The sequence below is a fragment of the Phalacrocorax aristotelis genome, chromosome 3 (genome assembly GCF_949628215.1).
Source record: "Phalacrocorax aristotelis chromosome 3, bGulAri2.1, whole genome shotgun sequence".
Lineage (NCBI taxonomy): Eukaryota > Metazoa > Chordata > Aves > Suliformes > Phalacrocoracidae > Phalacrocorax > Phalacrocorax aristotelis.
The window spans coordinates 111,119,849-111,141,108 of record NC_134278.1 but is presented as its reverse complement, the minus strand read 5'-3'; the positions used below and the strand labels follow the sequence as shown (position 1 = coordinate 111,141,108).

Sequence of the window (21,260 nt, the reverse complement as noted above, 5' to 3'; positions counted from 1 at the left end):
CCATCAAACATCTTAGTTTATTTATATGTTCCCCACTTTCCTTGAAGTATTGCCCACATAAGCAGCATTTCCCACTTTGGAGAATAACCATTAATTTCACACCACAATGTTTTTTCTAGAGATATAATTACACAGAAGACAAGTATTCTTTATTAAAATATCTGAAGGCATGTTAGGTAGTTATGACTGGTAGTTATTCAGGAGTATAGGTTTTCTTTTCTTTTCTTTTTTTTTTTCCACCCTTTCCTTTCCTTGTTTGCCAGCTAATAAGAGCTTTGGAGATGCAAAGAAGTAACTTGATCCCAATGCATGTTTAACATTGTAATAAATGATGCAGTGAGGTAGGGAATGTCAGAGTGAAACTGTTCTATGCAAGACAACTATTCTAACATATACTTGACATCAACAAATGCATTCTCCCAGGGCCTAGCATGCTATGAATGACGTTTTCATGCTATTAATTCTTTTAAAATAATCTCTAACTTCCTCCTTTTACTTGTATTTTATAGAGTAACCGGGATATACATTTTATGAGTTGTTGAAACTCCTAGCATCCCCCATTTGGGAAAATAAGTTGTTCTTACGGACACAACTATGTCCAGATCCAAAAGCCAATGTCAAAGCAGAATACAACTAAATCTGTTCCTAATGTTCTTCCTGTTACTTTTTTTAGTTTCTGCATTAATCCTACAACTTTGCCTCTTCTGCTATTATACCCCATATAACACGCCATTTACAATTTCAGTGTTTTACTGCAGTGTGCCAAAGACATGTCAGCATAGTCTCTAAATCAGAAGTCGAGAGTATCTTGCAGAGTTTAAATTACAAAGCATTGTCTCATCAGAATTGACATTTCTCTTGGGATTGAAGCATTTTGACTACGATAAAAAGTTAGAGAAAGAACGCAGGCACATGAAGCAATTCAATGCAGCTAGGAGCCAACACACAGCAGAAGCTACATATAAGACAAGGGAAAAGAAGGAGAAAAGAGAAAGAGAGGAGAGAGAAGCGGATGTGTGTTGAAGGATGGGAGCAAGGAGGGAAGAGGAAGAATGAATGCACATTCATGTAAAGAAGCGGGAAGGTAATTTTACCAATTCTTTCTTGCTCGTTCACAGAAATCACTAAACTGACTGCTAATTACAAAGTGTCTAAACTCCAGTTTTCAGGAAGAGGAAATTAGCTCAATTCTTTTTATGGAAACAAATCATCAAAAACCATAACTTTTAAAAGCACCAATCTTGTCTGTTTCCCTTATGACGGATACTTACACAATTGTGAAGTTGCCACGTTCTAGTATCCAAATGTACAAATACATAGCTTTGAAAATAAATGCAGACAAGAATAGGAAATGTTATACGGGCAGCAAAGGTAAGAAATGTGTTGGATCCTCAGCCCTTGAAAACAAACCTAAACAAGTGGTAGGGTCTAAAGCCCAAGCCAGTATACAAACATCACACCATTGTTAATAAAAGATGGAGATTAAGAGCTGCAGTTAGCAAAAAAGTTTTCTAAAGAAAACTGGATTTTTGACTGAAAGATTTAGTTTCCTGAGAAATGCAATGTCCTGCTGTTTGCGACGTCTCTGGAAAGGACACTCCTCCTCTGAGAAGTTTCCCTTTGAATTCCAGTTGGTGGGAAAGCCAATGGCCTCTGATGGAAGTTACCACTCAGTCTTGGTTACTAAACGTTTCAAATTAACTTCTTTCAATTTGTAGTACTCTTGAGAGCAGCCTTAATACGAATCCAGGGATGTGACAAATTCCACATCCTCATCTTGATGTTTCTGCTCAAGAAACCTGAGACTGCCTGTCTCTGAGATGACGACCCCAAATTAAAACTGATAACCTGAAAGAGGGTGAGAACATCAGGAGAATACCAAAACTCAGTTAGATCCACTGAACTCAGAATTTTTAATAGATAGGACAGACTTATATCACAAAACCTGTAAACATTCTGCTTGTGTGCACTGAATTTATCGCAAGCAATGACAGGCTGCTAAAAACAAATAAAAAAAGAGAGGAAGGATGAAATGACAAGATAAAGGACTTAATAAACACAGTGACATCAGGGTGAGAATTTTCAAAGTGATTTCTTACTTTTACTAATAAAAGCCTATCCCTAAAAAACGCATTCTTCAACACAGCGCAACAATATGCACTTTTTTGGTGTGTGTGCATGGGTGTTGACGATTAGAGATTTGGGGGTGGGGGGTGGAGTTTAATATAGATGCTGGGCACTTGCAAGCAAATCAAAATTGTCTGCAAGGAGCCACTTCCTGCTGGTGACTAAGCCTTCACCCAAACAGTCAAGAGGAAGGGGCATAAGCAAAGCATTGCAAACGACCATCCCAATTGTATCAGAGTGGAGACAACTAGGACAAACAAACTCAGGAAGTGGCAGGGGGTTAGAAACCAAGAGGAAATCTATGGCACAGAGAGGAAAGTGAAGAGATTGCGCTGATCTGCAGAAAGGTCACCTCTGGGTCGCACTGTGCCAAGCTTTTTCAAAACCGCTTTATTTGGACTATAATACAAAACTGGCACACACAGCTGGCGACTGCTGCAGAGGCTATTCAAATGTTAACATTCTCAATGATAAACAGCCAAAAAAAGTTCTATGTAAGCAAATTGGAACAAACAACTAATCTAAATCTGGTTGCTAAGAGACAGAGGATTTCAGCCAAAACCAGCCCCAAGCCTCAAGAAAACTTTATTTTTGATAAAAAATAAAAGTACCTGTAGATGACGCCATGTTGGTGAAGAAACATGAGTGCTGATGTGACCTCTGCTGCATAAAAGCGGGATCGAGGTTCGTCAAATTTGCGTGAACGCTGGATTTGAAACATTAGGTCTCCTCCATTTACATATTCCATGACGAAAAAGAGGCGGTCCTGAAATTAATTAAACAGTGCTATTTAGCTAATTTCTTTTAGTCACACAAAGGACTGCTTGAAGCTCCACTTTAGGCCACTGCAGCATTTGTGTCAAGAAATGAAAGAAACAAATGCTACAGTTCTGAAAAAGGAAAAGCAGACACTAAAATCCCCCAAACCTAAAGAAAATGACACAAGTCTCAAAGTGAGAAACGAGAAAAAGGGAATAGAATCAAAACGCAGTAATAAGCAACGTATGCACAAATCTCTCATCTGGAATTATAATAAATTTTACATAATAACGGAGATACTTGAAAGATGTTTTCTTTTAAAATTTAACCATAACAATTAAGAGATACAGCCCATTCTGCCAACTACTGTGGGGTTGTTGCCAAGTTTCAAGCTCCTTATTTCTTCTCTTACCTCTTACCAGCTACTTTGTCTGCGAAGTATCTTTCCCAAATTATGTAAAAATGAATTAGAGTTTTTAAGCTATACAAACCAGTGCTGTCAATCTCAAACACCTACATATGACTTTTTGAATTGCCTCAAACTCTCATAAGACAATGAAATACAGTTACATTATTAAAATACATATCAAGTTCATTTTATTTTCTCCTGATGCTTATCACTTCAAGTTTTCAAGCCTTATTCCATGAAGGAGAACTAGAAATGAACTTTACTTAAAAACAGGAACTGAGATTCTCTGATAATCACCCCATTAAGCACTCAGTGAAATAGTCAGAACTGAGAACACCAGTAAATTATGTGTGTGCTTGGCATCTTGAAACATGATCTAAACTGACAATGCAGGTGAAGGCATAAGCAAGGAAATTACACACATCCACTTGATATAATTTAGATGCTATTTTTTGCAAATGTTTCTTACAAATTTTCAGAGTTTTCCCTAATCTGTACTAACAGCCCTAAATAATCATCAACTCCTTGCCCATTCACCCTTGGTTTCTAAGCCTACTTCCACATTCTTTATTTCCTTACTGTCAAATATCTACATCTATATGCACATGAGTTTAGACAGAGGTGGAGGTAATTCTCACGGAGAATTCTCAGGGAGACGAGATGCAGCATTGCTTTGGATGAGCAAAACCAACAGAAGATGGAAGTTAATTAACCTCCCACAAGTGAATCCAAGCCTGCAGATTACATAGTTTATATACACAAGTCCAGAAATTCATAAATGTTTGCTGTTTCTCCTTAATCAACTACTCTACAGCTCAGATTTAAAGCACAGCACTTAAAAATACCCTTAAACTTAAGCGTGTGCATTAATCCTGCTCATTAAGTGCCTAAATGTTATACTTATCAGGGATGTTTCCTGGAGGAGGCTACAAATGTTTGGCTGACTTTTTGCTGATTACAGAAAGAGGATGCAGGAAAAAAACCTTGTGCCTTTCCCTCTGTATCTTGGGAACACAGAAACTGCCCAACTGGATCAAATTCAGGATCTGGGTGGACTGGCATTCTTGGTAAAACACTGCTAACAACTTTGGTACATTTGCCAACATTTTTCTTACCATTCCCTAGTAAGGAAAACCTACTGAAGAACAGCATCAAAGCTTCTGGCTGTATCATATACCAAAAGGAGCATGGCTTTAGAGCCATGCCTTTATTCTTTTTGCAATGCTTAATACTGCTGATAAGAAACATTCAAAATCATAGTGCAGATCTCTCGACATTATTGTACCACCATTGCTTGTTTTAAGCAAAAATATAGGCCCTTGTGCTGTCTCTCTGATTTCTCTCTGGAACTGATGAGAATTACATCCTTGCTTTGAAAAGAAAATCTGATAGCTCGCAGATGGTCTTATGATTTCAGAAGCTAAAGCTTAAGGATAAGACCAAAAGCAGTCAATTTTGTGATAATGTCAATCAAAAGCATAGCTACATCGGTACTGTAGCCTAAGAGGATACTACATCCCTAAGAAGAAGATGCAGGCATTAACCTTCATTACGCTCCTCATCGCTGCACTACAGACAGTATCTCTGGAGAGCAGTTTTGGTCTGAGTGTGCCTTTGCAGCACATTGCCTTAGATTATCTCACATGAATATAGTTCAGTGTTTCAAGTACAAAACCCATTTGGATTGCAGGCTGGGGAGCGTCTGTCTAACATTTGGCTAAAATAACTTCTCCTAACACTTGCTGAAATGGAACCTTCTTACATTGCTATTTTAACCTTTCCAAAGTCAACAGTCTGGCTGTGAGTGGGCACAACTAGGAAAAGGAAGCTGCGGTGCACATTCTGATGAGCAGCCATACTCAACATTCTCAACAACGCTACCTTTTTGCTACGCCTCTATCACAAGTATAAAACAAACGATGCTGATGCAAAGTGATTGTGCTGTATCTTAACAGCTGTTTCTCCCAAACCGTCATCCCCAGCTCGCCACTGAGCAGGGAGCTAATGCTCCCAATGGTGATGCCACCACTCTTCCAACTGCTGGGGATGGTGCACAAAAAAAAAAAGGGGGGGCTGGTTTACACAATTGTATAGATCAGGGCCATTTCCTAACATATCAGGATATACATTTTATCATTTTTGTATTAAATACTCCATGTTTGATCCAAACAGAACCAATGTTTTTTGTGACATTCACCAAATGCCTAATTGCTGATTCTAAATATCAGAAAATGTTTTTAGTTAAAACTTCAGTTTCTTTTATTTTGGTTCAGTCCTTTGTAGGATTTCTCCAGTTTAGCCAACTGAAAATTTAACCTGGATTGTTTAGCAGAACATCTTGCCATTAAACAGCCTTAACAAAAGCTTCAGCAGCAGCTCCATTCCCAGAGCTGGAGACTTCTAATTCTCCTATCTACTTCCACATCTTCTGTATTATGCACATCCCATTCTCAATGTAAAGTGGTATTTCTGGCAGATTCTGCCACTTAGTTGACCACCTCTTCAAAACTATAACTACTAAAACCAGAATTAACAGCTCAGTGACTGAAATGGCTGTTGCATTTTTCTGCTCTACGCCGATATTTCAAGTTACATTTCCAGCTTTCCTGGGTGCATGTTTCAGCTTCCTAATGAGAATTCAGAGGAAAAAAAAGTGGTTTGAAAATTCTTTTCTGTTTACAGTGACTCTGGAAAAGGGTTTGATTCTGAGAGAAGAAAAATACTATTTCTCACCCACTAAAATGAGGTAAGCAATAATATGCACAACATGCATATGCACAGCAGGCCAGAGTTTCAACATTAGAAGGTACCATCTTTTTTGATGCAACAACAGAGACTCTATCTTGATTTTTGCTACTTGAATTCTTTCCCAATCTTTCATCAGAAGTTAATTATCAAAATACAGATTCCTAACACTCTGGACATTTCCTTTTCGTCGCAATGTATACACATACACAGAGTGACCCAACGACATCTCTGTGACTTCAATGCAGAAAGGATTTCATCCCCAAACAGTAATTGTGAAACAACTGTATCATACCTGATTATGTGCATCTTGCTACATGTATCACCAGGGTATATTCAAATATTGAAATGGCAGAATATAAAGTGAACACCCTAAAGAATTATGCATTATTAAGGGACAACAGAGTGTTTACTCAGCTAAAAATGAGATACAAGGTGTGACTATCATTGATAGCGTTCTAAGAGAAAATTGAATGGGTTTGGACTGTATTATTTTTCAACTACGTTTTCATAACATTTGAGAAGTATGTTTTGCCGAACAAAATAAATGTAAAGCAATCCTGGCAACTCTTTAATTACATAAACTGAAAAGAAACAGGCAAAATCACAGAGGCATGCTAGATTAATCCTCTCTTGGCATCTATAAAGCAGAAAAATACTGCAAAGCCAGCCAGTATGTTTTCTGAAGTAATTAGATTCCTTTACAGGGTTTATTTTAGTCCTCAATCACACCTGCTTTTCCTTGAATTTCTCAAAAGGTATGGTTGAATAAGAATACTTAAAATAATAAATGGAAAGAAAAATAGAGCAGAGAGCATGGGTAAGAGATTTTAAAAGCAAAGTGGGTTTGGAGTAAACAGGCTAGAAGTCAAGGTAAAAAAACCTTCAACTCTGTATTTCCATAGTGTTTTCTGACTGTGGCTTTTACCACTATACTGGGAAGCATAACTGCCTGTCTTAACAGTGTGCTGGACTAGGTGACATTTAAAGGTCCCTTCCAACCCAAACTATTCTATGATTCTATGATTAACATCTTTATTATTCCAGTCTCAACTCTTGATTTTTTTAATTGGGAGACTCTCCTGCATGCTCTACATTTTCAAAACCGGACTCTAAAAGCAACCTCTCTTCTGGTCTCTGTCCCTGTCACTATTTGGAGAAGTACACTTGTCACTTAAAATGGAAATCTTGTTTCATCTTCTTTCTCATTCCACTCCTTTAATTGTGTCCTAATTTCATTTTTCATCCTCCCTGACATTCAAAATAGCCATCCTTCAGCTCCACAGTAAATCCTTCTAACTAATCCTTTACTCTTTATTCTGATCACTACCATAACCTTCCCTTTTCAAAACCATTCTCTGATTTTTAGTTTTATTTATATAGCTCTTGTCAACATCAGCACATCAACAATATGATGTGCACTCCCCACCAATCTGTATTAGCTTGTTTTTCAGTGTTATAAGTGCCACTGGACAGAGCTCCTACCTTTTGCTTCTTTTGGAATTCTTTTGGAATATTCTTTTGGAATAATGTAAAATAAAGTTTGTAATTGGGAAAAAGGGCGTGGTTTCCAGAAACATCAACAGTAATAAACTCTCAGGACATAACAGACTCAATCCAGCTCCTTTTTGTGGAGGTGTGATTAATGACCAAGTCCTTCCTACTAGTAAGACCAGATAATCTTGCCAATCAGTTTTGATTTAACAGATGATACTATACAGTCTGTTAGTTGTTTAGACATGGAATAATACCATTGTTGAGGAACAAGCTTCTACGTAAACCCTGTATGAAAGCTTAGACATGGGAGGACTTTGATGTATTGTTTACATTAATTGTTGTGTAGCCTTTAAAAGATTTTTTAAAAATTGTTATCAGTCATTAACCTGTCTGTCCTTTGTTTTCCAGTTAAAATCTCACTAACATTAGATTGCAGCTTAAAGACATACCATTGATAGACATAAGACAAAGTATCACTGCAATCTGAAGAGTACCAACTTTTTTTTTCCCCCTTTCAAATGGGTATTGCCAGCTGGGGGACCCAACATGCACTTCAGCACTGAAATGTTACAAAACAAAAATAAGTCGTGCAATCTGTCTCTCACTTTCAAATATGACATGTGCATCCATGCTACAAACCTGAGAACAAATCTTTTCACTACTGTTTTTTGTCTCCCAGTTCAACCCTTACAACACTTAAAATGAGAGAATTCAGGAAAGGCATCAAACATGGACTCCTCAAGTAAAATTAACAATTGATAAATCTTATCAGTCTGCTCCAACTACCATTTCTTCCCTTCATTTATGCTTTCATAAAGCTGGCTGCAAATAAATTCTTCCTGATTCTCATTTGTTCCCTAAAGTAAGTTGTTTTTGTGAGTACACTTTTTACCTCCTAGTTTCAGAAAGTCATATTTGAAGTAGATTTCTTCAGAGGCTACTGAAAATTTCAAGGAAATTAATACATGTATTAAATACAGGTAAATTTAAACACAAAATGGTCCATATTCTAGTAGAGCGCTGTTACATAATGGAATACGCTTAGCCACTAAACTTGTTGCAAAATAAAAGTCAAAGATATAACTTTTATTGCACAAGAAGTCAGAGAGATCACAACCTTTGTATGCTCTGTAAGATGATATTTTATTAATATCATGCACGTATGGAATTCTTTTCCAGCTAGCACAAAACTGTGATTACTTACCTCTATTTAAACAGGATGCTCAAACAGTTTGTTTAAAATTACCTAAAACTACAGCAACTGTCCCACCCCTCAGAACTTGAATAAACATTTCCTGCTTCTGATGGAAATTGCACAGGCACACTGTACACAAAACTGTACACTTCAACACCAGGAGCAGAAGACTAACCAGGATGGCAGATTCATCCTCCACAATCCCAGCATTAGGAGGGTCACATACAAAATCAAGGGAAAAGCCAGGTACAACGCTAGAGAAAACAACAAAAAGCGCTCTCCTGTTCATTTGATTCCTTTTTGAAGTTTACTGTAGCAATCTTTAACAGGACACTATGACACGTTATCTGTCTCTGATTTCAGTGTTTATACGTGGGGCTAATTGTGTTGTTTTTCCTGTTTTGTATCAGTGCTTTTATGGAGTTCCAACTAAGAAGGGAACAATTTCTATGAATCCCACACTTCTTGGAATAAATGCCCTGTACATAGGAACTGCTGTCATAAACTTCACACAGGATATTTGCATCTTCCACTTAAAAAAATGCACACATTCAGATTTTGTATTAAAGGGTTGTTTTTTTTTGTCAACCAGACACTTCATATTTCTCTCAGGTTGGTGAATACCATTACAGCTAGGGACTTATTGCTCAGTTTTACTCAGCTTTGCCCAGTATTCAATTTCAAACCCATTTTTTTGTCATTGAAAGAAAGAATGACCTCAAAATTAAGACACAGACCATAGAGAGTCAGAGAACCACACAAAAATGGATAAAGAAGTCATGCAAGGTCACCTAGATTATCCCACAGCTGACAGGCAGGATCAGCTGTACCTATGCCGAGGGCAACTAACCTTTTCAATGCTGCAAGGCAGCTTCTGGGCACTGCGAGCCAGCAATCTAACTGTGAACCTGAACAGCCCTGCTGAGGGGACTCCATTTGGCCCACAAAAACCTAGAAGCAGAAGTCTCTGCTAGTCTGGTCTGCTGGAGGGCAAGTGGGTTTGTCTGTACTCCATTGCAGTGGGGTCTCCTGCTGTGCCAGAACTGCTCTGTTCCTTTCTCAGTCCCTTCATCATCATCATAAGCCAGTAGTGAATAGTATTTCTTGAATATATTCTGCCTTGCAGGCCAGAAAATTGCATCAGTTCCTGAAATCAATCTGATCAGCTCTTAAAAATCACTACTGATAAACATTCCTTGACCTTCACTGGCAGTCTATTTTGGTACTTACAGAAAATATCTTACTCAAAATGTCAATTCCTAGCTGTGGAAGTTACATACTACCTTCAGAGAAACACTTCAGTGCTTTCCAACTTTGTTTCTCATGCAAAGAACTGGTAAATGATTTTTCTTGATTTTATAAAACTGACCTCAAAATATTTTTATTCTATTCGTAGAGACCCCAGACATTATGTCAATTGAGAGCCTGTGGCATAAAAACCACTTTAGAAGTCTTGAAAATGGTTTCAAGAATAGCTGGGCCTCCTTGACACACTAGAATAATTCTCAAAAAACCCTTATACCATGTGAAGGGCCAGAAAAAGCTACACATCTAATACAATTAATTTCCAAACAGTGCTCTCAGAATCAATACAGAGGTTCTCAAAATCTTTACACGGTATTACTGTAAAGACTCTCACTGTAGCATTTACTCATCTATAATGGGAGTCGCTGGAAAACGGTTTTTAAGCAAGATGTTTGTCTGAGATCTCTAATCTTCATAAAGCAGGCCTGGTATGTTGCTTTTGTCATGGGAGATTTATGTTGCCTCCCCGTGGAATATCAATTGATACTGGAACAGAATGGAGGTTTTAACATGTTTTTCATGCCCCTAACGAATCCCATTACTGTTCAACAAGGAAAATATGGCTAGTGTATGTACATTGAGATAAACTGGCTGGCTGGGGGACTTTCTATGTGCCAGTAGCAGGTCACAGAACTATGGAAATCACAACTTACTGTTCAAAGCAGGAAACATTAGCCAGGACCTTGTGGACATCATCTATTCTTTTCAAAAAATGTGAAGGGATGATTAGGTTTTACCTAGACTGGCATTCAAGAAGGAAGTCTTGTTTAAGGATTTTTTCAAAGACACATCCAACAATACTCTAAAACTGTCCAAAACGAAGAGAAGCCAGCGAGTCCCAGATTCGTAGAGAGTGAAAAAATATGCCACTTGGTTATCCCCTTGACACCAATAAGTCTAGAAAAGTTTCAATAATTAGTTGATTGTTTCAATTATTCAAAGAATCTAGTCCCGTGTTCCTGTGGCCAGCAAAATCCACAGACTTTAACATCAGTTTTGGAATGTACAAGTCTTTATCTGTACCATACATTTTGGAATACAATAACAGTATGGATACGAATAAAATCTATACCCTAGAACCTGCAACTAACAATCATATACATCAGAATAACAGATGAAGGTTATGCCCTTACACAAAGCTTCTTCTTGTGTAATTTACAAATACCTTGTTTGCATATAGTATTCCTACTGTTTTTTCAGATAATAAATTCTGTCAGATTACTATCTGGACCAAGTTTACTATGCATCGGATTAGTTGGTGTATCAGGTTCCTACTAGGGCAAGTAAAAAGAAAATACAGTTGAAAATTCCATTAATCCTGTTTTTAAAAAAGATAAAGTTTAGACTAATTCAACATAGCACAGAAACAGCAGGTGGAGAATTGTCAGCCTGCTCTCCACAGAGCTCTCATTTTACTCACCGAGAATACAACATATAATTCCAGTTCTACTTGAGTTTCTTGAATAAACAAAAATTTTGTATTAAGACCCTAAAATATTATCATGTGAGTGCAAACATTTTCTTCTTTAAGTTTCTTCCTACTTTAAAAAAGAATTATAATTTTGGTTTTTGTTCTTCTCAGTCAGTAATGGATATTACGCCTTCTGCATATGTGAAATGTTTTCTGTGACACCTGTAATATAATACCTAATGTTCTGACACTGTATCTACAGGGCTTAGTGGTGAGACTCTCTTTATCTCAGATGGGGTTTAGGTCATGATTAAATTTTCAATGCTGTAATATGTGGAATTTGTTAGCTGAGGGCATGCAGTGAAGACGCAGAACAAATTATATGCATTATTTCATTGGCTTAATCCCCTACCATCTAACCTTTGTAATGAACTGAAACAAAAAGACTTCCAACTTTGGGAAAGTCTTTAACTGCAAATTATCCTGGAGAGAGATGTGTTCTGCTGTCACCATGTTTTTTCTGGAAGTTGATGCAAATCTTTCAGTCTCTGCCCCAAGCTGCAGTGTTGGTAGCCATGAGCTCCACGGTGAGCTCAGGGTAGGACTGCTGCTCCCTGGGGTGGCAACCCTGATCCCTGCCTGCTCTGAAAGGCCAAGCAAGCCACAAGAGCAGGGACCCCAGAAGTGTGCCAGCTGGTGTAATACGCTCTTTTTGTCCTTCCTCTCACACAAGGGAGAAACACAACTGGAATCCTCTGCAGAAATGGCATGTTTTGTAGTTCTAGTCACTTCAAAAGGGGTATCAAGTAGGAAAAGCTTCTCAGGCCATTTCCCTAATACCTTCATTTGATGACAGATAAGCTGTGAAAAGTGCCTTTTATGAAATTCTTTGATCTCATCTTCTTTTAGTGTTGTTTGGAAAAAAGAACTGTTCTGGTGAGATAATTTTAAGACCTCTCATTTAATGGCCTGATGCACATGACAGAAAATTATATCAAGCCTGCAAACTGTCATTGTGCAGAAAATGTTATAAAGTGCAGGCAGCTGTTAATATTCCTTTGTTCTGATTCTTATAGGAAAAATATAAGTGCTGTCTGGCAATTAGAAATAACTATATAGTTTTTGAAGGCACTTCAGAACTTCTAAGAACAACTTTTAACCTGTTTACGTTCTGCCAAGGAGCTTAGACAGAGATGGCCCATATCCTCAGTACCTCCTCAGCCCATAGGCTGGTTCTCAAACATTTCTTGTCTTTATCATTTCTGTTTTCTTATGCTGTCTGAGCATCTACTTTATGTCTTTGAGCACACAGGGAAACGCATCAGGTACTACGCAACTAAAAGAGAACACCCTGGGGAATGCAGCCAGTTGGTCCAGCAGCAGTGGTATCAGAAGGAAAAGGAACCAGTTAAGGAAGATAATGAAAATCATGGGACAAAACACTCATCCGGCAACCATTTTCTGAGAAATTATCCATTATTGCTGAAAAAAACAACCAGAAGTAATTAGCTGAGTGGGCAAATCTTCATATCAGAGTCATGATATATTGCAACAGTGCTTTTTGTTTCTAGGGATGTAATCAACTGACCAAAAGGCAGAAGTTGTCTTCTCAGACCTATGAAACTGTCAGTCATGATCCAGGAGGAAACTACAATGTCTTTACCAATGAGTTACTTGTATAAAAGCTGCCCAGACAAAAAAGTCCACTGAGATATGATTTCTAGTCACGTGTATCAGGACCAGGCACACTGAACCTAAATGGGCACTATGGCAGCAATACATGAGCATACTTTATATATAAATTTCACTGTTTACATTTTCAGAATTAGAATTTCACTTCGAAAAATCACCCAAAGCTAAAATCTTTGTAAGAAAAGAAAGCACAGATATCTAAAGCTTTCCCCTCTCCCCATGCAACAAAAAATTTTTGCCATTGCACCAGCCTGTGAAAGGAGAGTTGTCTTGCAACACAGAATTTGCCACTGGAAAAACCTGCCCCTTCTTCCCACTCAAAATTGTACTTGCCCATGAACAGAGTAGTAGACACTGTAGAAGGGAAGAAGGCAATGCAGAAGGGTACAAAAAGTTATCCAAACATTTGATATGTTGTATTGTAAGTCAATTTGACTAATAGGAGCTTGACGTGAACGTTAGTGCATTTAATAAGAGGTAAGTGAGAATTCTCCAAAAGCTTTCAAACCTCTTTCCCCGTAATGTGGTAACGAGCTTTGGAAAACTGTGCTGCAGCAGGGCCAGCTTCTATACGTACTGCCTAGATACTCCATTTATGATGCTCTATGTGTTACAGAAACATTTGCCTCTTGATATTCTTTACTGCTTCTAAATTGTTATTTTTGCCTAAGCAAAAAAGGGTGAAAAGGCCGGTACTTCGCCCCACAGCTAGTTTTTTTCCTGAAGACGAATCACCAAATGAAACTCAGGAAATAAAGTACGAGCATTAAATAGAGGGCTTTTACCAATTTCTCAGTACAAGCTTTTTATTCTTTGGAGCTGATAATTTTCCAGTCTCTAGCTGACTAGGTCCCTTACATTCATCAATAAATCATTCATAATTAATGTTCCCATCAGATTGCTCCTGTGCATATTCTTCATGCTTCCTTACTCTTATAACCAACTCAATCATTTTGCACTAAGGAAACAAAAAAGATTATTCATTGACACACCTAGCAGCACACAGTATTTTGTATTCAGTGATTTTACACAAGCCAGAGCACAATAAAACATTCTCTGGCCTTGTTTTAGAAATTGATTTTCTAACTTTTGTTCGTTAGACCAGGTCACTGAGTCCTATAGGACATTTTGTGAGATTAAGTGGTAAGAATTGGCTCATTTATACTTTTAGAAAGTTTGTGGTGGGGGAGGACAGGGAATCCTGCACTTCATTCAAAAGGAGAAGATGAATGAAGTCTTTGGCAACATAAAGATATTCGCTACCAGAGAAACAGCTCTTCTCTATTATGTGAAGTGTTTCAGTAATGTTCCCACGTACTTAAAAACAAAGGTCAGCCAGTAACAACAGTTGGTTCTAGCTTGACAACGCAGCGAGAAACTCCTACTGCACTGTGATCATCCAGATGGAAAATTTATATGAGATACTGTCATATCAGTTCACAAACTATGCCCTGGATGCCAGAAATAAAGTCTACAGTTTACTTGAACATGATGTTCTGAATAGTAAAAAATAGTTGCATTTGTACTAGCAAAACCTTGCTGAGGATTTCAAGTTCCTTAAAATGAGACATTAACATGAGTAACTGTGTCCCCACTCACATGAAAGAAAAACAGCATACTATTATTTTGCAGCCTTTACCAAAGGGACTTTCTTTTTGGGAACTTGGCTGGGCCAGAACAAAATAATTATGACAGCAAAAATAGATGTGTTGCTGCTCTAAAGTAAGGTAAGAAATGTTTCCATTCAGAAATATCTAATTCCAGCTTTTTCTTCAGGACCTCTCTCTTCTTACAGGTTTTAATTCATAGTACTCTAACAGCGATAGGCCCACTAACATGCTGATGCTCATCTCCTCAAATTCAAGCTCAGTCCTTCAGACTGTACATATATCAAGCAGTATATTGAGCTCAAATGTATACTATTATTAGCTGTAATAAAATACCATAACTAGACTCAATGGCAGACAAACTTTCCACTGATACCATACTTAATACAGACTGAAAGTTCCTCCGCACAGGGACTTGGTATATGCCAAGAAGGGGTAGAGTTCAGATGCACAAGGAGAAACAGCAAGACTACTAGTCAAAGCAACACTAGGAAAACTGCTGGCAGGGCATCTGCTGCCTAAGCCAAGTGAGTTGCAGCTTCTGCTGAGCACTAGAGCTGCTGCTGCTGGAGCCTCAGGAAACACCTCGCTTGGCTAAGCTCCAGGGATTGCACATATTATGCCTCACTCTTCATAGATGCCCAGGCTGTTTCCCATAGAGCAAGCTTCATTGCATTGACCGCAGCAATGATAGAACAGATGCTCATTTACACTTTTGGAAGGTGTATCCTTCATTCAGAGAGGATAATGCAAAATTATCACTGAAACAGGCTGTTTGGGAAGAGAGAAACTAAAAGACCTGATGTTAACCTCATGACTGGTGCAAGGCCAAACAAAATCATGTTCTCTCTTCACCTCCTCTTACACTACCTTTCTTACTCCTAGCCTATCCTAGATGACAGTTAACACAACAATTTCATTAGATAGTGATAACATACAATACTTTCTCAAGATTTTCAGTGCCTTTCCTGAAACCTGTCTGTGGAAACATGACAACATCAAAATTCCTTCATCATGAGGAGACAGAGGTCAGTATGAATAACAGCTTATGGGCAGAGCTTCCACCCTGGGTAAACGTTCTGAGCAAATCCCTGTGCAGTCTCTGTTGCTAAGCAGAAACTAGATAACCTGCTCTGCTAGAGAGCACCTGCCAGGGAGGGAAACTTAACTATCGTATGCTCTCTCCTGTGTCTTGTACACACCACTACTCTACTCACAAACTCAGTGTTTTGTGCTTTGATTTGCTCTTGTGCACCAAAAATACCCAATAAACCCGAAAGGGAGAATGAAATTATAACCATAAATAAGGATTTAAAAAAGTTAATATTTAACACAATTAATACAAATTCAAATAAATACACCTATTTCAAAGTAACTAATATATGCACAGATTCTCCAATTCAGCAAATGGTAAGAGGCCAGCATATATACAGAGCTACCACATGAACTGATACAGGGGGATGAGGATCATACAGGTCTTTCTGCTGAGCTGAGCATTGCCATCCTCTGTAGCCTCAAATTTAGCATTTAACCCTCTTTGCACTTAAAAAAATTGCTAGTGATAGAGTCAGGGCCCTGAGGGCACTTATAGGCCCCAACGTCCCTTCCCAGTCTCCCCTGGCGAGAGACAACCCATCAACACTGTCCATGGGAGTCCCGTTTCAGTCCAGCCCGGGGCCATAGGTGGGCACTTCTAGCCCTAGCTCCTAGATGGACCCCGGGCCTGCTTCATCCGCTCACCATGTTGGGGGCTGTTGATGGACGCCTTTACCAGCAGCCGGCTCTGCTTGTCAAATCTGGACCCCCCAGGTCTGTGTCAATTGGTGGGTCACTCTCAATGCCTGCTTCCCAGGCTGACCCTTACTCTCGCTGGCAGACATAGCATATGTATTTCCAAAGGTATGAACAAATTTGAACCAATGGCGATGACATTTATACCCCCAAAGGAAGGCAACTAAAGTTTGGCACAATGTGATCCCCACGAAATTCAGGTACAGCAATATTTTCTGTCTGAAGCATAGGTTGTCCCCTGCATGGCTTAATCACTAGCCAAGCTGCTTACGAGAAAGAAAGTGGAGGGAGAGATGCCTTGGCTCTCCATGGAGATGGCAAGTGCCTTACAGGTTACAGATGAGGACTTTGCTCTGGACTGAGTAAGGCTGAACTCACTCTAAGACCCAGTAAAATGCTAGTAGGTTTTAAAACCGGATAAGCAAGTTTCCCCTGAAGCAACAAGCAGGGACACACACACATCAAGTGATGCCGTGAGGCCCTTACCAATAGTCACTGACCTCTGACTTGGGCGAAGCTTTTGTGGGGTCAGATTTGCACCTGCTGCTGGCAGCAGCACACATATGGAGGCTTCAGGTTGCATATATTCACTGGGTACCTCTGTGCATACTGAAGCATGGGTAATTTAAAACATTAGTCCTGTGAATACACATTTGTATGTGGAAATACCTGCACATTTTGAATATATATATATTTTTTTTTAAATGAGATGTCTGAATTGTTTGTCTGCTGGCTGCTCACTGAATTTCTATCTTCCCGCAGAAGGAAAGTTCTCTGATACACAGCAAACACAGACTTCAACTTATCTACTGTGTCTATAGTCTTTTTAAATTACCTAGAAATCTGCTTCTTTGATTTGTTCTTTAGGTGATTAAATGTTAAAAAACTTTAAAGAACACAGCATTTATTGCAACATCAATGACGATTACAGAATAGCCTGGCAGTTTACTTCTCTGCAGAATGCCCATAAAAAAGAAAGATGTGCTCATCAGGAATTTGCAGAATGTGTTGCACTATAAGACAAACTGAAAAAGGAATGTGTATGTGCATGAATATATTAAAGTGCCTATTTTGACAGTTACTGAAATAGCTTAAGTGGTACCACTTGTTTGTAAATCTAGAAGGAAAGATGTTTCTGAAAAATACTTAAAGAGCTGACAGAATGGGTCCAGGTCAGAAAAGTTTAATTCCAGGCTAAATAGAAAATGTAATGCAATTCAAAGCACAAGAGTGAGAAATTACATGGTGGAAACATACGATTTACCCTAGATTCTGGTATTTTTATAGCTACAATTTTTTCAGCCACCTGGGTGGCTTTACCAGCAAATAATGCTACCAAACAGATGGAACAAATTAACGCCAGAAATGAAGACCTGGCCACAGTTCATGAAGTTTAGAAACATTGCTGAAAAATGTCAGTAAATCTTTGAATTAAAATCCCCTAGAAACTACTTTGTGTTTATTCATCTTAAAGAAATAAGAGGCTACTGAAAACTCAAGTTCACACCAACCCTTACTTGCACTGACATGTGTCCACTGGCCAAAGGCTGCAACTTCTCTCTTACCCAGAATAAGGCCTAAGACAAATGGAGCAAAATGGGCCATTATCATCCAGGACAATAGCACAGTGCAAATGGTTCAGCCTACATCCTGCACTGCCTCTACCCGTTATTTTGTGCCACATCCCAATACCAAAGTAGGGATATAACTCACCAGGACCACCTGTGAGGACAACTGTCCCCTGACTCCCATAAGTGAGTGTGTGAGTGTGTGTGTGTGCAATCCCACAGTAGAAATGGAAAAATTAAATTACTTTTTTATGCTCCATTTCTACATCTGTAAAATACTAATAGCATCATATCTAGCGAAAATAAGACAAGAATAAGGTAAAGAGAAGGAGACAATTTTTCTTGAGGGAACTTCAGGATTAGAGGAATTGGTACAGGAAGAATTTAATGCACGAGTACAGCTATTTCATCTGACAGATGCTTAACAAATCAGTATTGTATTACTGGTAGAACAATGTCACTTTCTTGGTGGGTTCTCACCAAGGATCATTTCTGAGGCCAGTTATATTCAACATCTCTATCAATGACTTGGAGAAGGGGGCAAACAGTGAAACATCCAAACCTGGGGATCATACTAAGTTCTTTCAAATAGATGCTGTGCTAATGGTTAAGGAACTCCACAAAGGACCACTCAAACCAGGTGGGCAAAAAGGTGGTGATGAGCTTCATTATAGATAAATGTAAAGTGAAAATATTTTCTTTCTAGAGGAAAATACCTCAAACCACATCTACATGATGCTGAACTTGGAACTGAGAGTTAAAACTTTGGAGAAATATCTTGGTGCTTTTGTTGATGGTTCTCTGAATCATTGGCTCAAGGTACAGCAGCACTCAAAAAGCCAACAAAATGTTGGTTAATATCAGGAAGGTCACTGAGAAAACAACCTGAGGGTACTGCTTCGCTGCTTACATAAAAGTTTTATGTTCCCACATCTTAAGTATCGTATGCAGTGCTGGTCTATGCAAATCAAGAAGGATGCAGTGGAAGTAGCGAGTACAGTGAAGGGTAACTGAAATGATCACAGGGATGAAAGAGCTGACATAGAAAAAATGACTAAAATTTGGGGCTGATGAAGGACAGTAGTGAGATTAACATAATCATGAAGATGGTGGATAAGATGAATGTGGAACCGCTGTACCCGTAACCCTGCAATACTAGAACTGAGACACTGATGGAAGTAGTAAAACAGGTTTAAAAAAAAAGGTGTTTCTTCACACAGTGACTAGTGAACTTCAGGAATTTGCTGCTGTAACTATGGAGGCAGACTGTGTCAGCTACTTCAAATATGGATTAGAAAAAACAATGGACAATAGATCCATAAGCATATAGTAAAAGGGATAAAGCAGAGAAGTCCCTTTTAACAGCCGTACGCAATTCTGGATGCTGGTGAAGTATGAAGGGAATAGACTGCAGAAAGCAGTCTCTAAATACCCTCTCTAAATAGCCTCTTCTATTGCATGGTGCCAGCAGCAACAAAATAGATTAGACAGCCCCCTGATCGTACCTGGTAGGACAGTTCTTGTTTTCATAGGTAACAATAAAAACTTACATGATATATATACATAGCTCAAGACATACAGAAAATGTTTTTTTTTTAAAGACCATTATCCTAGTGAAGGTGGCAATATATCTGAAGAATAACTGCATTATTATAGTAAATATTAAAAAAAAAAAGAATCATAGAATCATTAAGGTTGGAAAAGACCCTTAAGGAGGTGATAGAGGCATCAGCAGGAGAAAGACTAAAATTATGATTGCAGGAGCTTGAAAGAAGAATGAGAGATAAAATATAAAGGTCATGTTTAGTTTCACTCTATTTTGGAAAAGAGACTGCAGATTACCTTGTTTTAGGCTTTCAGTTCATACCTGGCTCAAAATTTTTCATTTAGGATTCATGAGCTAACATTAATGTACAAAAATCATTAAAAATATTGGAGAAAACCAAGAATGAATAGGGCTCACATAGTATGTGTATCAAGTCTTTCAACTCTGAAAAAGAACTTCAAAGCCTTTTCCTCTTCATCTATCAATGCATCGTGACATCCGCTAATGCACAACAATGCAGATCAGTAAAAAAATTTCATTGATCAACCACAAGTTTTCATTAAAAGCCTGTGCTTTCAAGAATGTAGTGGGGTATTAAAAAATAATGATCTCCTTTAGAATATCATGTTCTGAATGAAGCTCATTATGGTTCTAAGCCTTCAGTCAGATGGAGCTACAAACTGCATCGATTGAAAGGTCAGTTTGAAGATTTGACTGCTTAATGAGACCTAATTTTTTTAGTCAATCTTTTACCTATACATATGTTCTGATCACACTGAAATACTACAAGCAAAGCCAGGGATGTACACCTACCTAAACAGATTGAGCTCAAGCTGCAGATCAAAAAAATCCAAAAACACTACACAAGAAAACCCAAACAAAACCCCTTAAGTCTTTCAAAGTACAGGTATTTTTGTCAACTGGAGTTTTACATAGATTCATACGATATATTGGAACATTATGGTTGTACAAGCTTATACTCCTAAGACAATACTTTAAACTGAAAATTATAGTATTATAAAGTAATTTCACAACAACGCATAACCACCTTTGTTACTGAAATATTTTTCAGAAAATATGCATTTTACTTTTGTGATATGGGACCACTTTATTTTTCCTTATTGTACATTGGGAAAAATATAAACTTGACACTGACTCACAGAACCTCAAATGCCTTTTAGAAAAAAAATGTTTCCATTCCCCTATCAGGTGGGCCTTTTTTTTTTTCATTCTAACTTTGAAGCCAAGGAAAACATGTTTCTACATCTGCAGTGAGCAGGAATAAAACAATAAAATTATTTCAGCTGCTGTAGTTCAGGAAGTAAAACAAAAACACCATGCCAGAGCAAGAAAGAAAACTCCTAGCTTTCTATCTCCTTTTTCTGTTTCTACATTTATTATCTTGCTGCTAAGGTAATTATTTTGCTAGAAATAGACCTCCATCAGTATTTAATAGGTTATTTTTTAGGATTATATTGTTTTGCTAGCTTCAAGTGCTTTCTGGTCAAATAATTCAGATCAAGTTCTTCTTGTAAGTGTGAAGTCAGCCTGTGAGCAAGTGCCCAAACTGCGCTAGTGACGTGTGTTTTTGGAGGGTGTGTGCAGTAG

The 21,260-nt window shown here is 38.2% G+C and overlaps 1 protein-coding gene across 1 annotated transcript in view; it reads right to left on the bottom strand.

Moving 5' to 3' along the window:
* The window catches only part of PRKCE (protein kinase C epsilon), a 298,381-nt gene that overhangs the window by 52,946 nt on the left and 224,175 nt on the right, over positions 1 to 21,260 (bottom strand). The window contains exon 11 of the mRNA XM_075089082.1: positions 2,739 to 2,893. Within this exon, the coding sequence (XP_074945183.1) occupies positions 2,739 to 2,893 (155 nt within the window). The remainder of the gene's footprint in view (positions 1 to 2,738; positions 2,894 to 21,260) is intronic.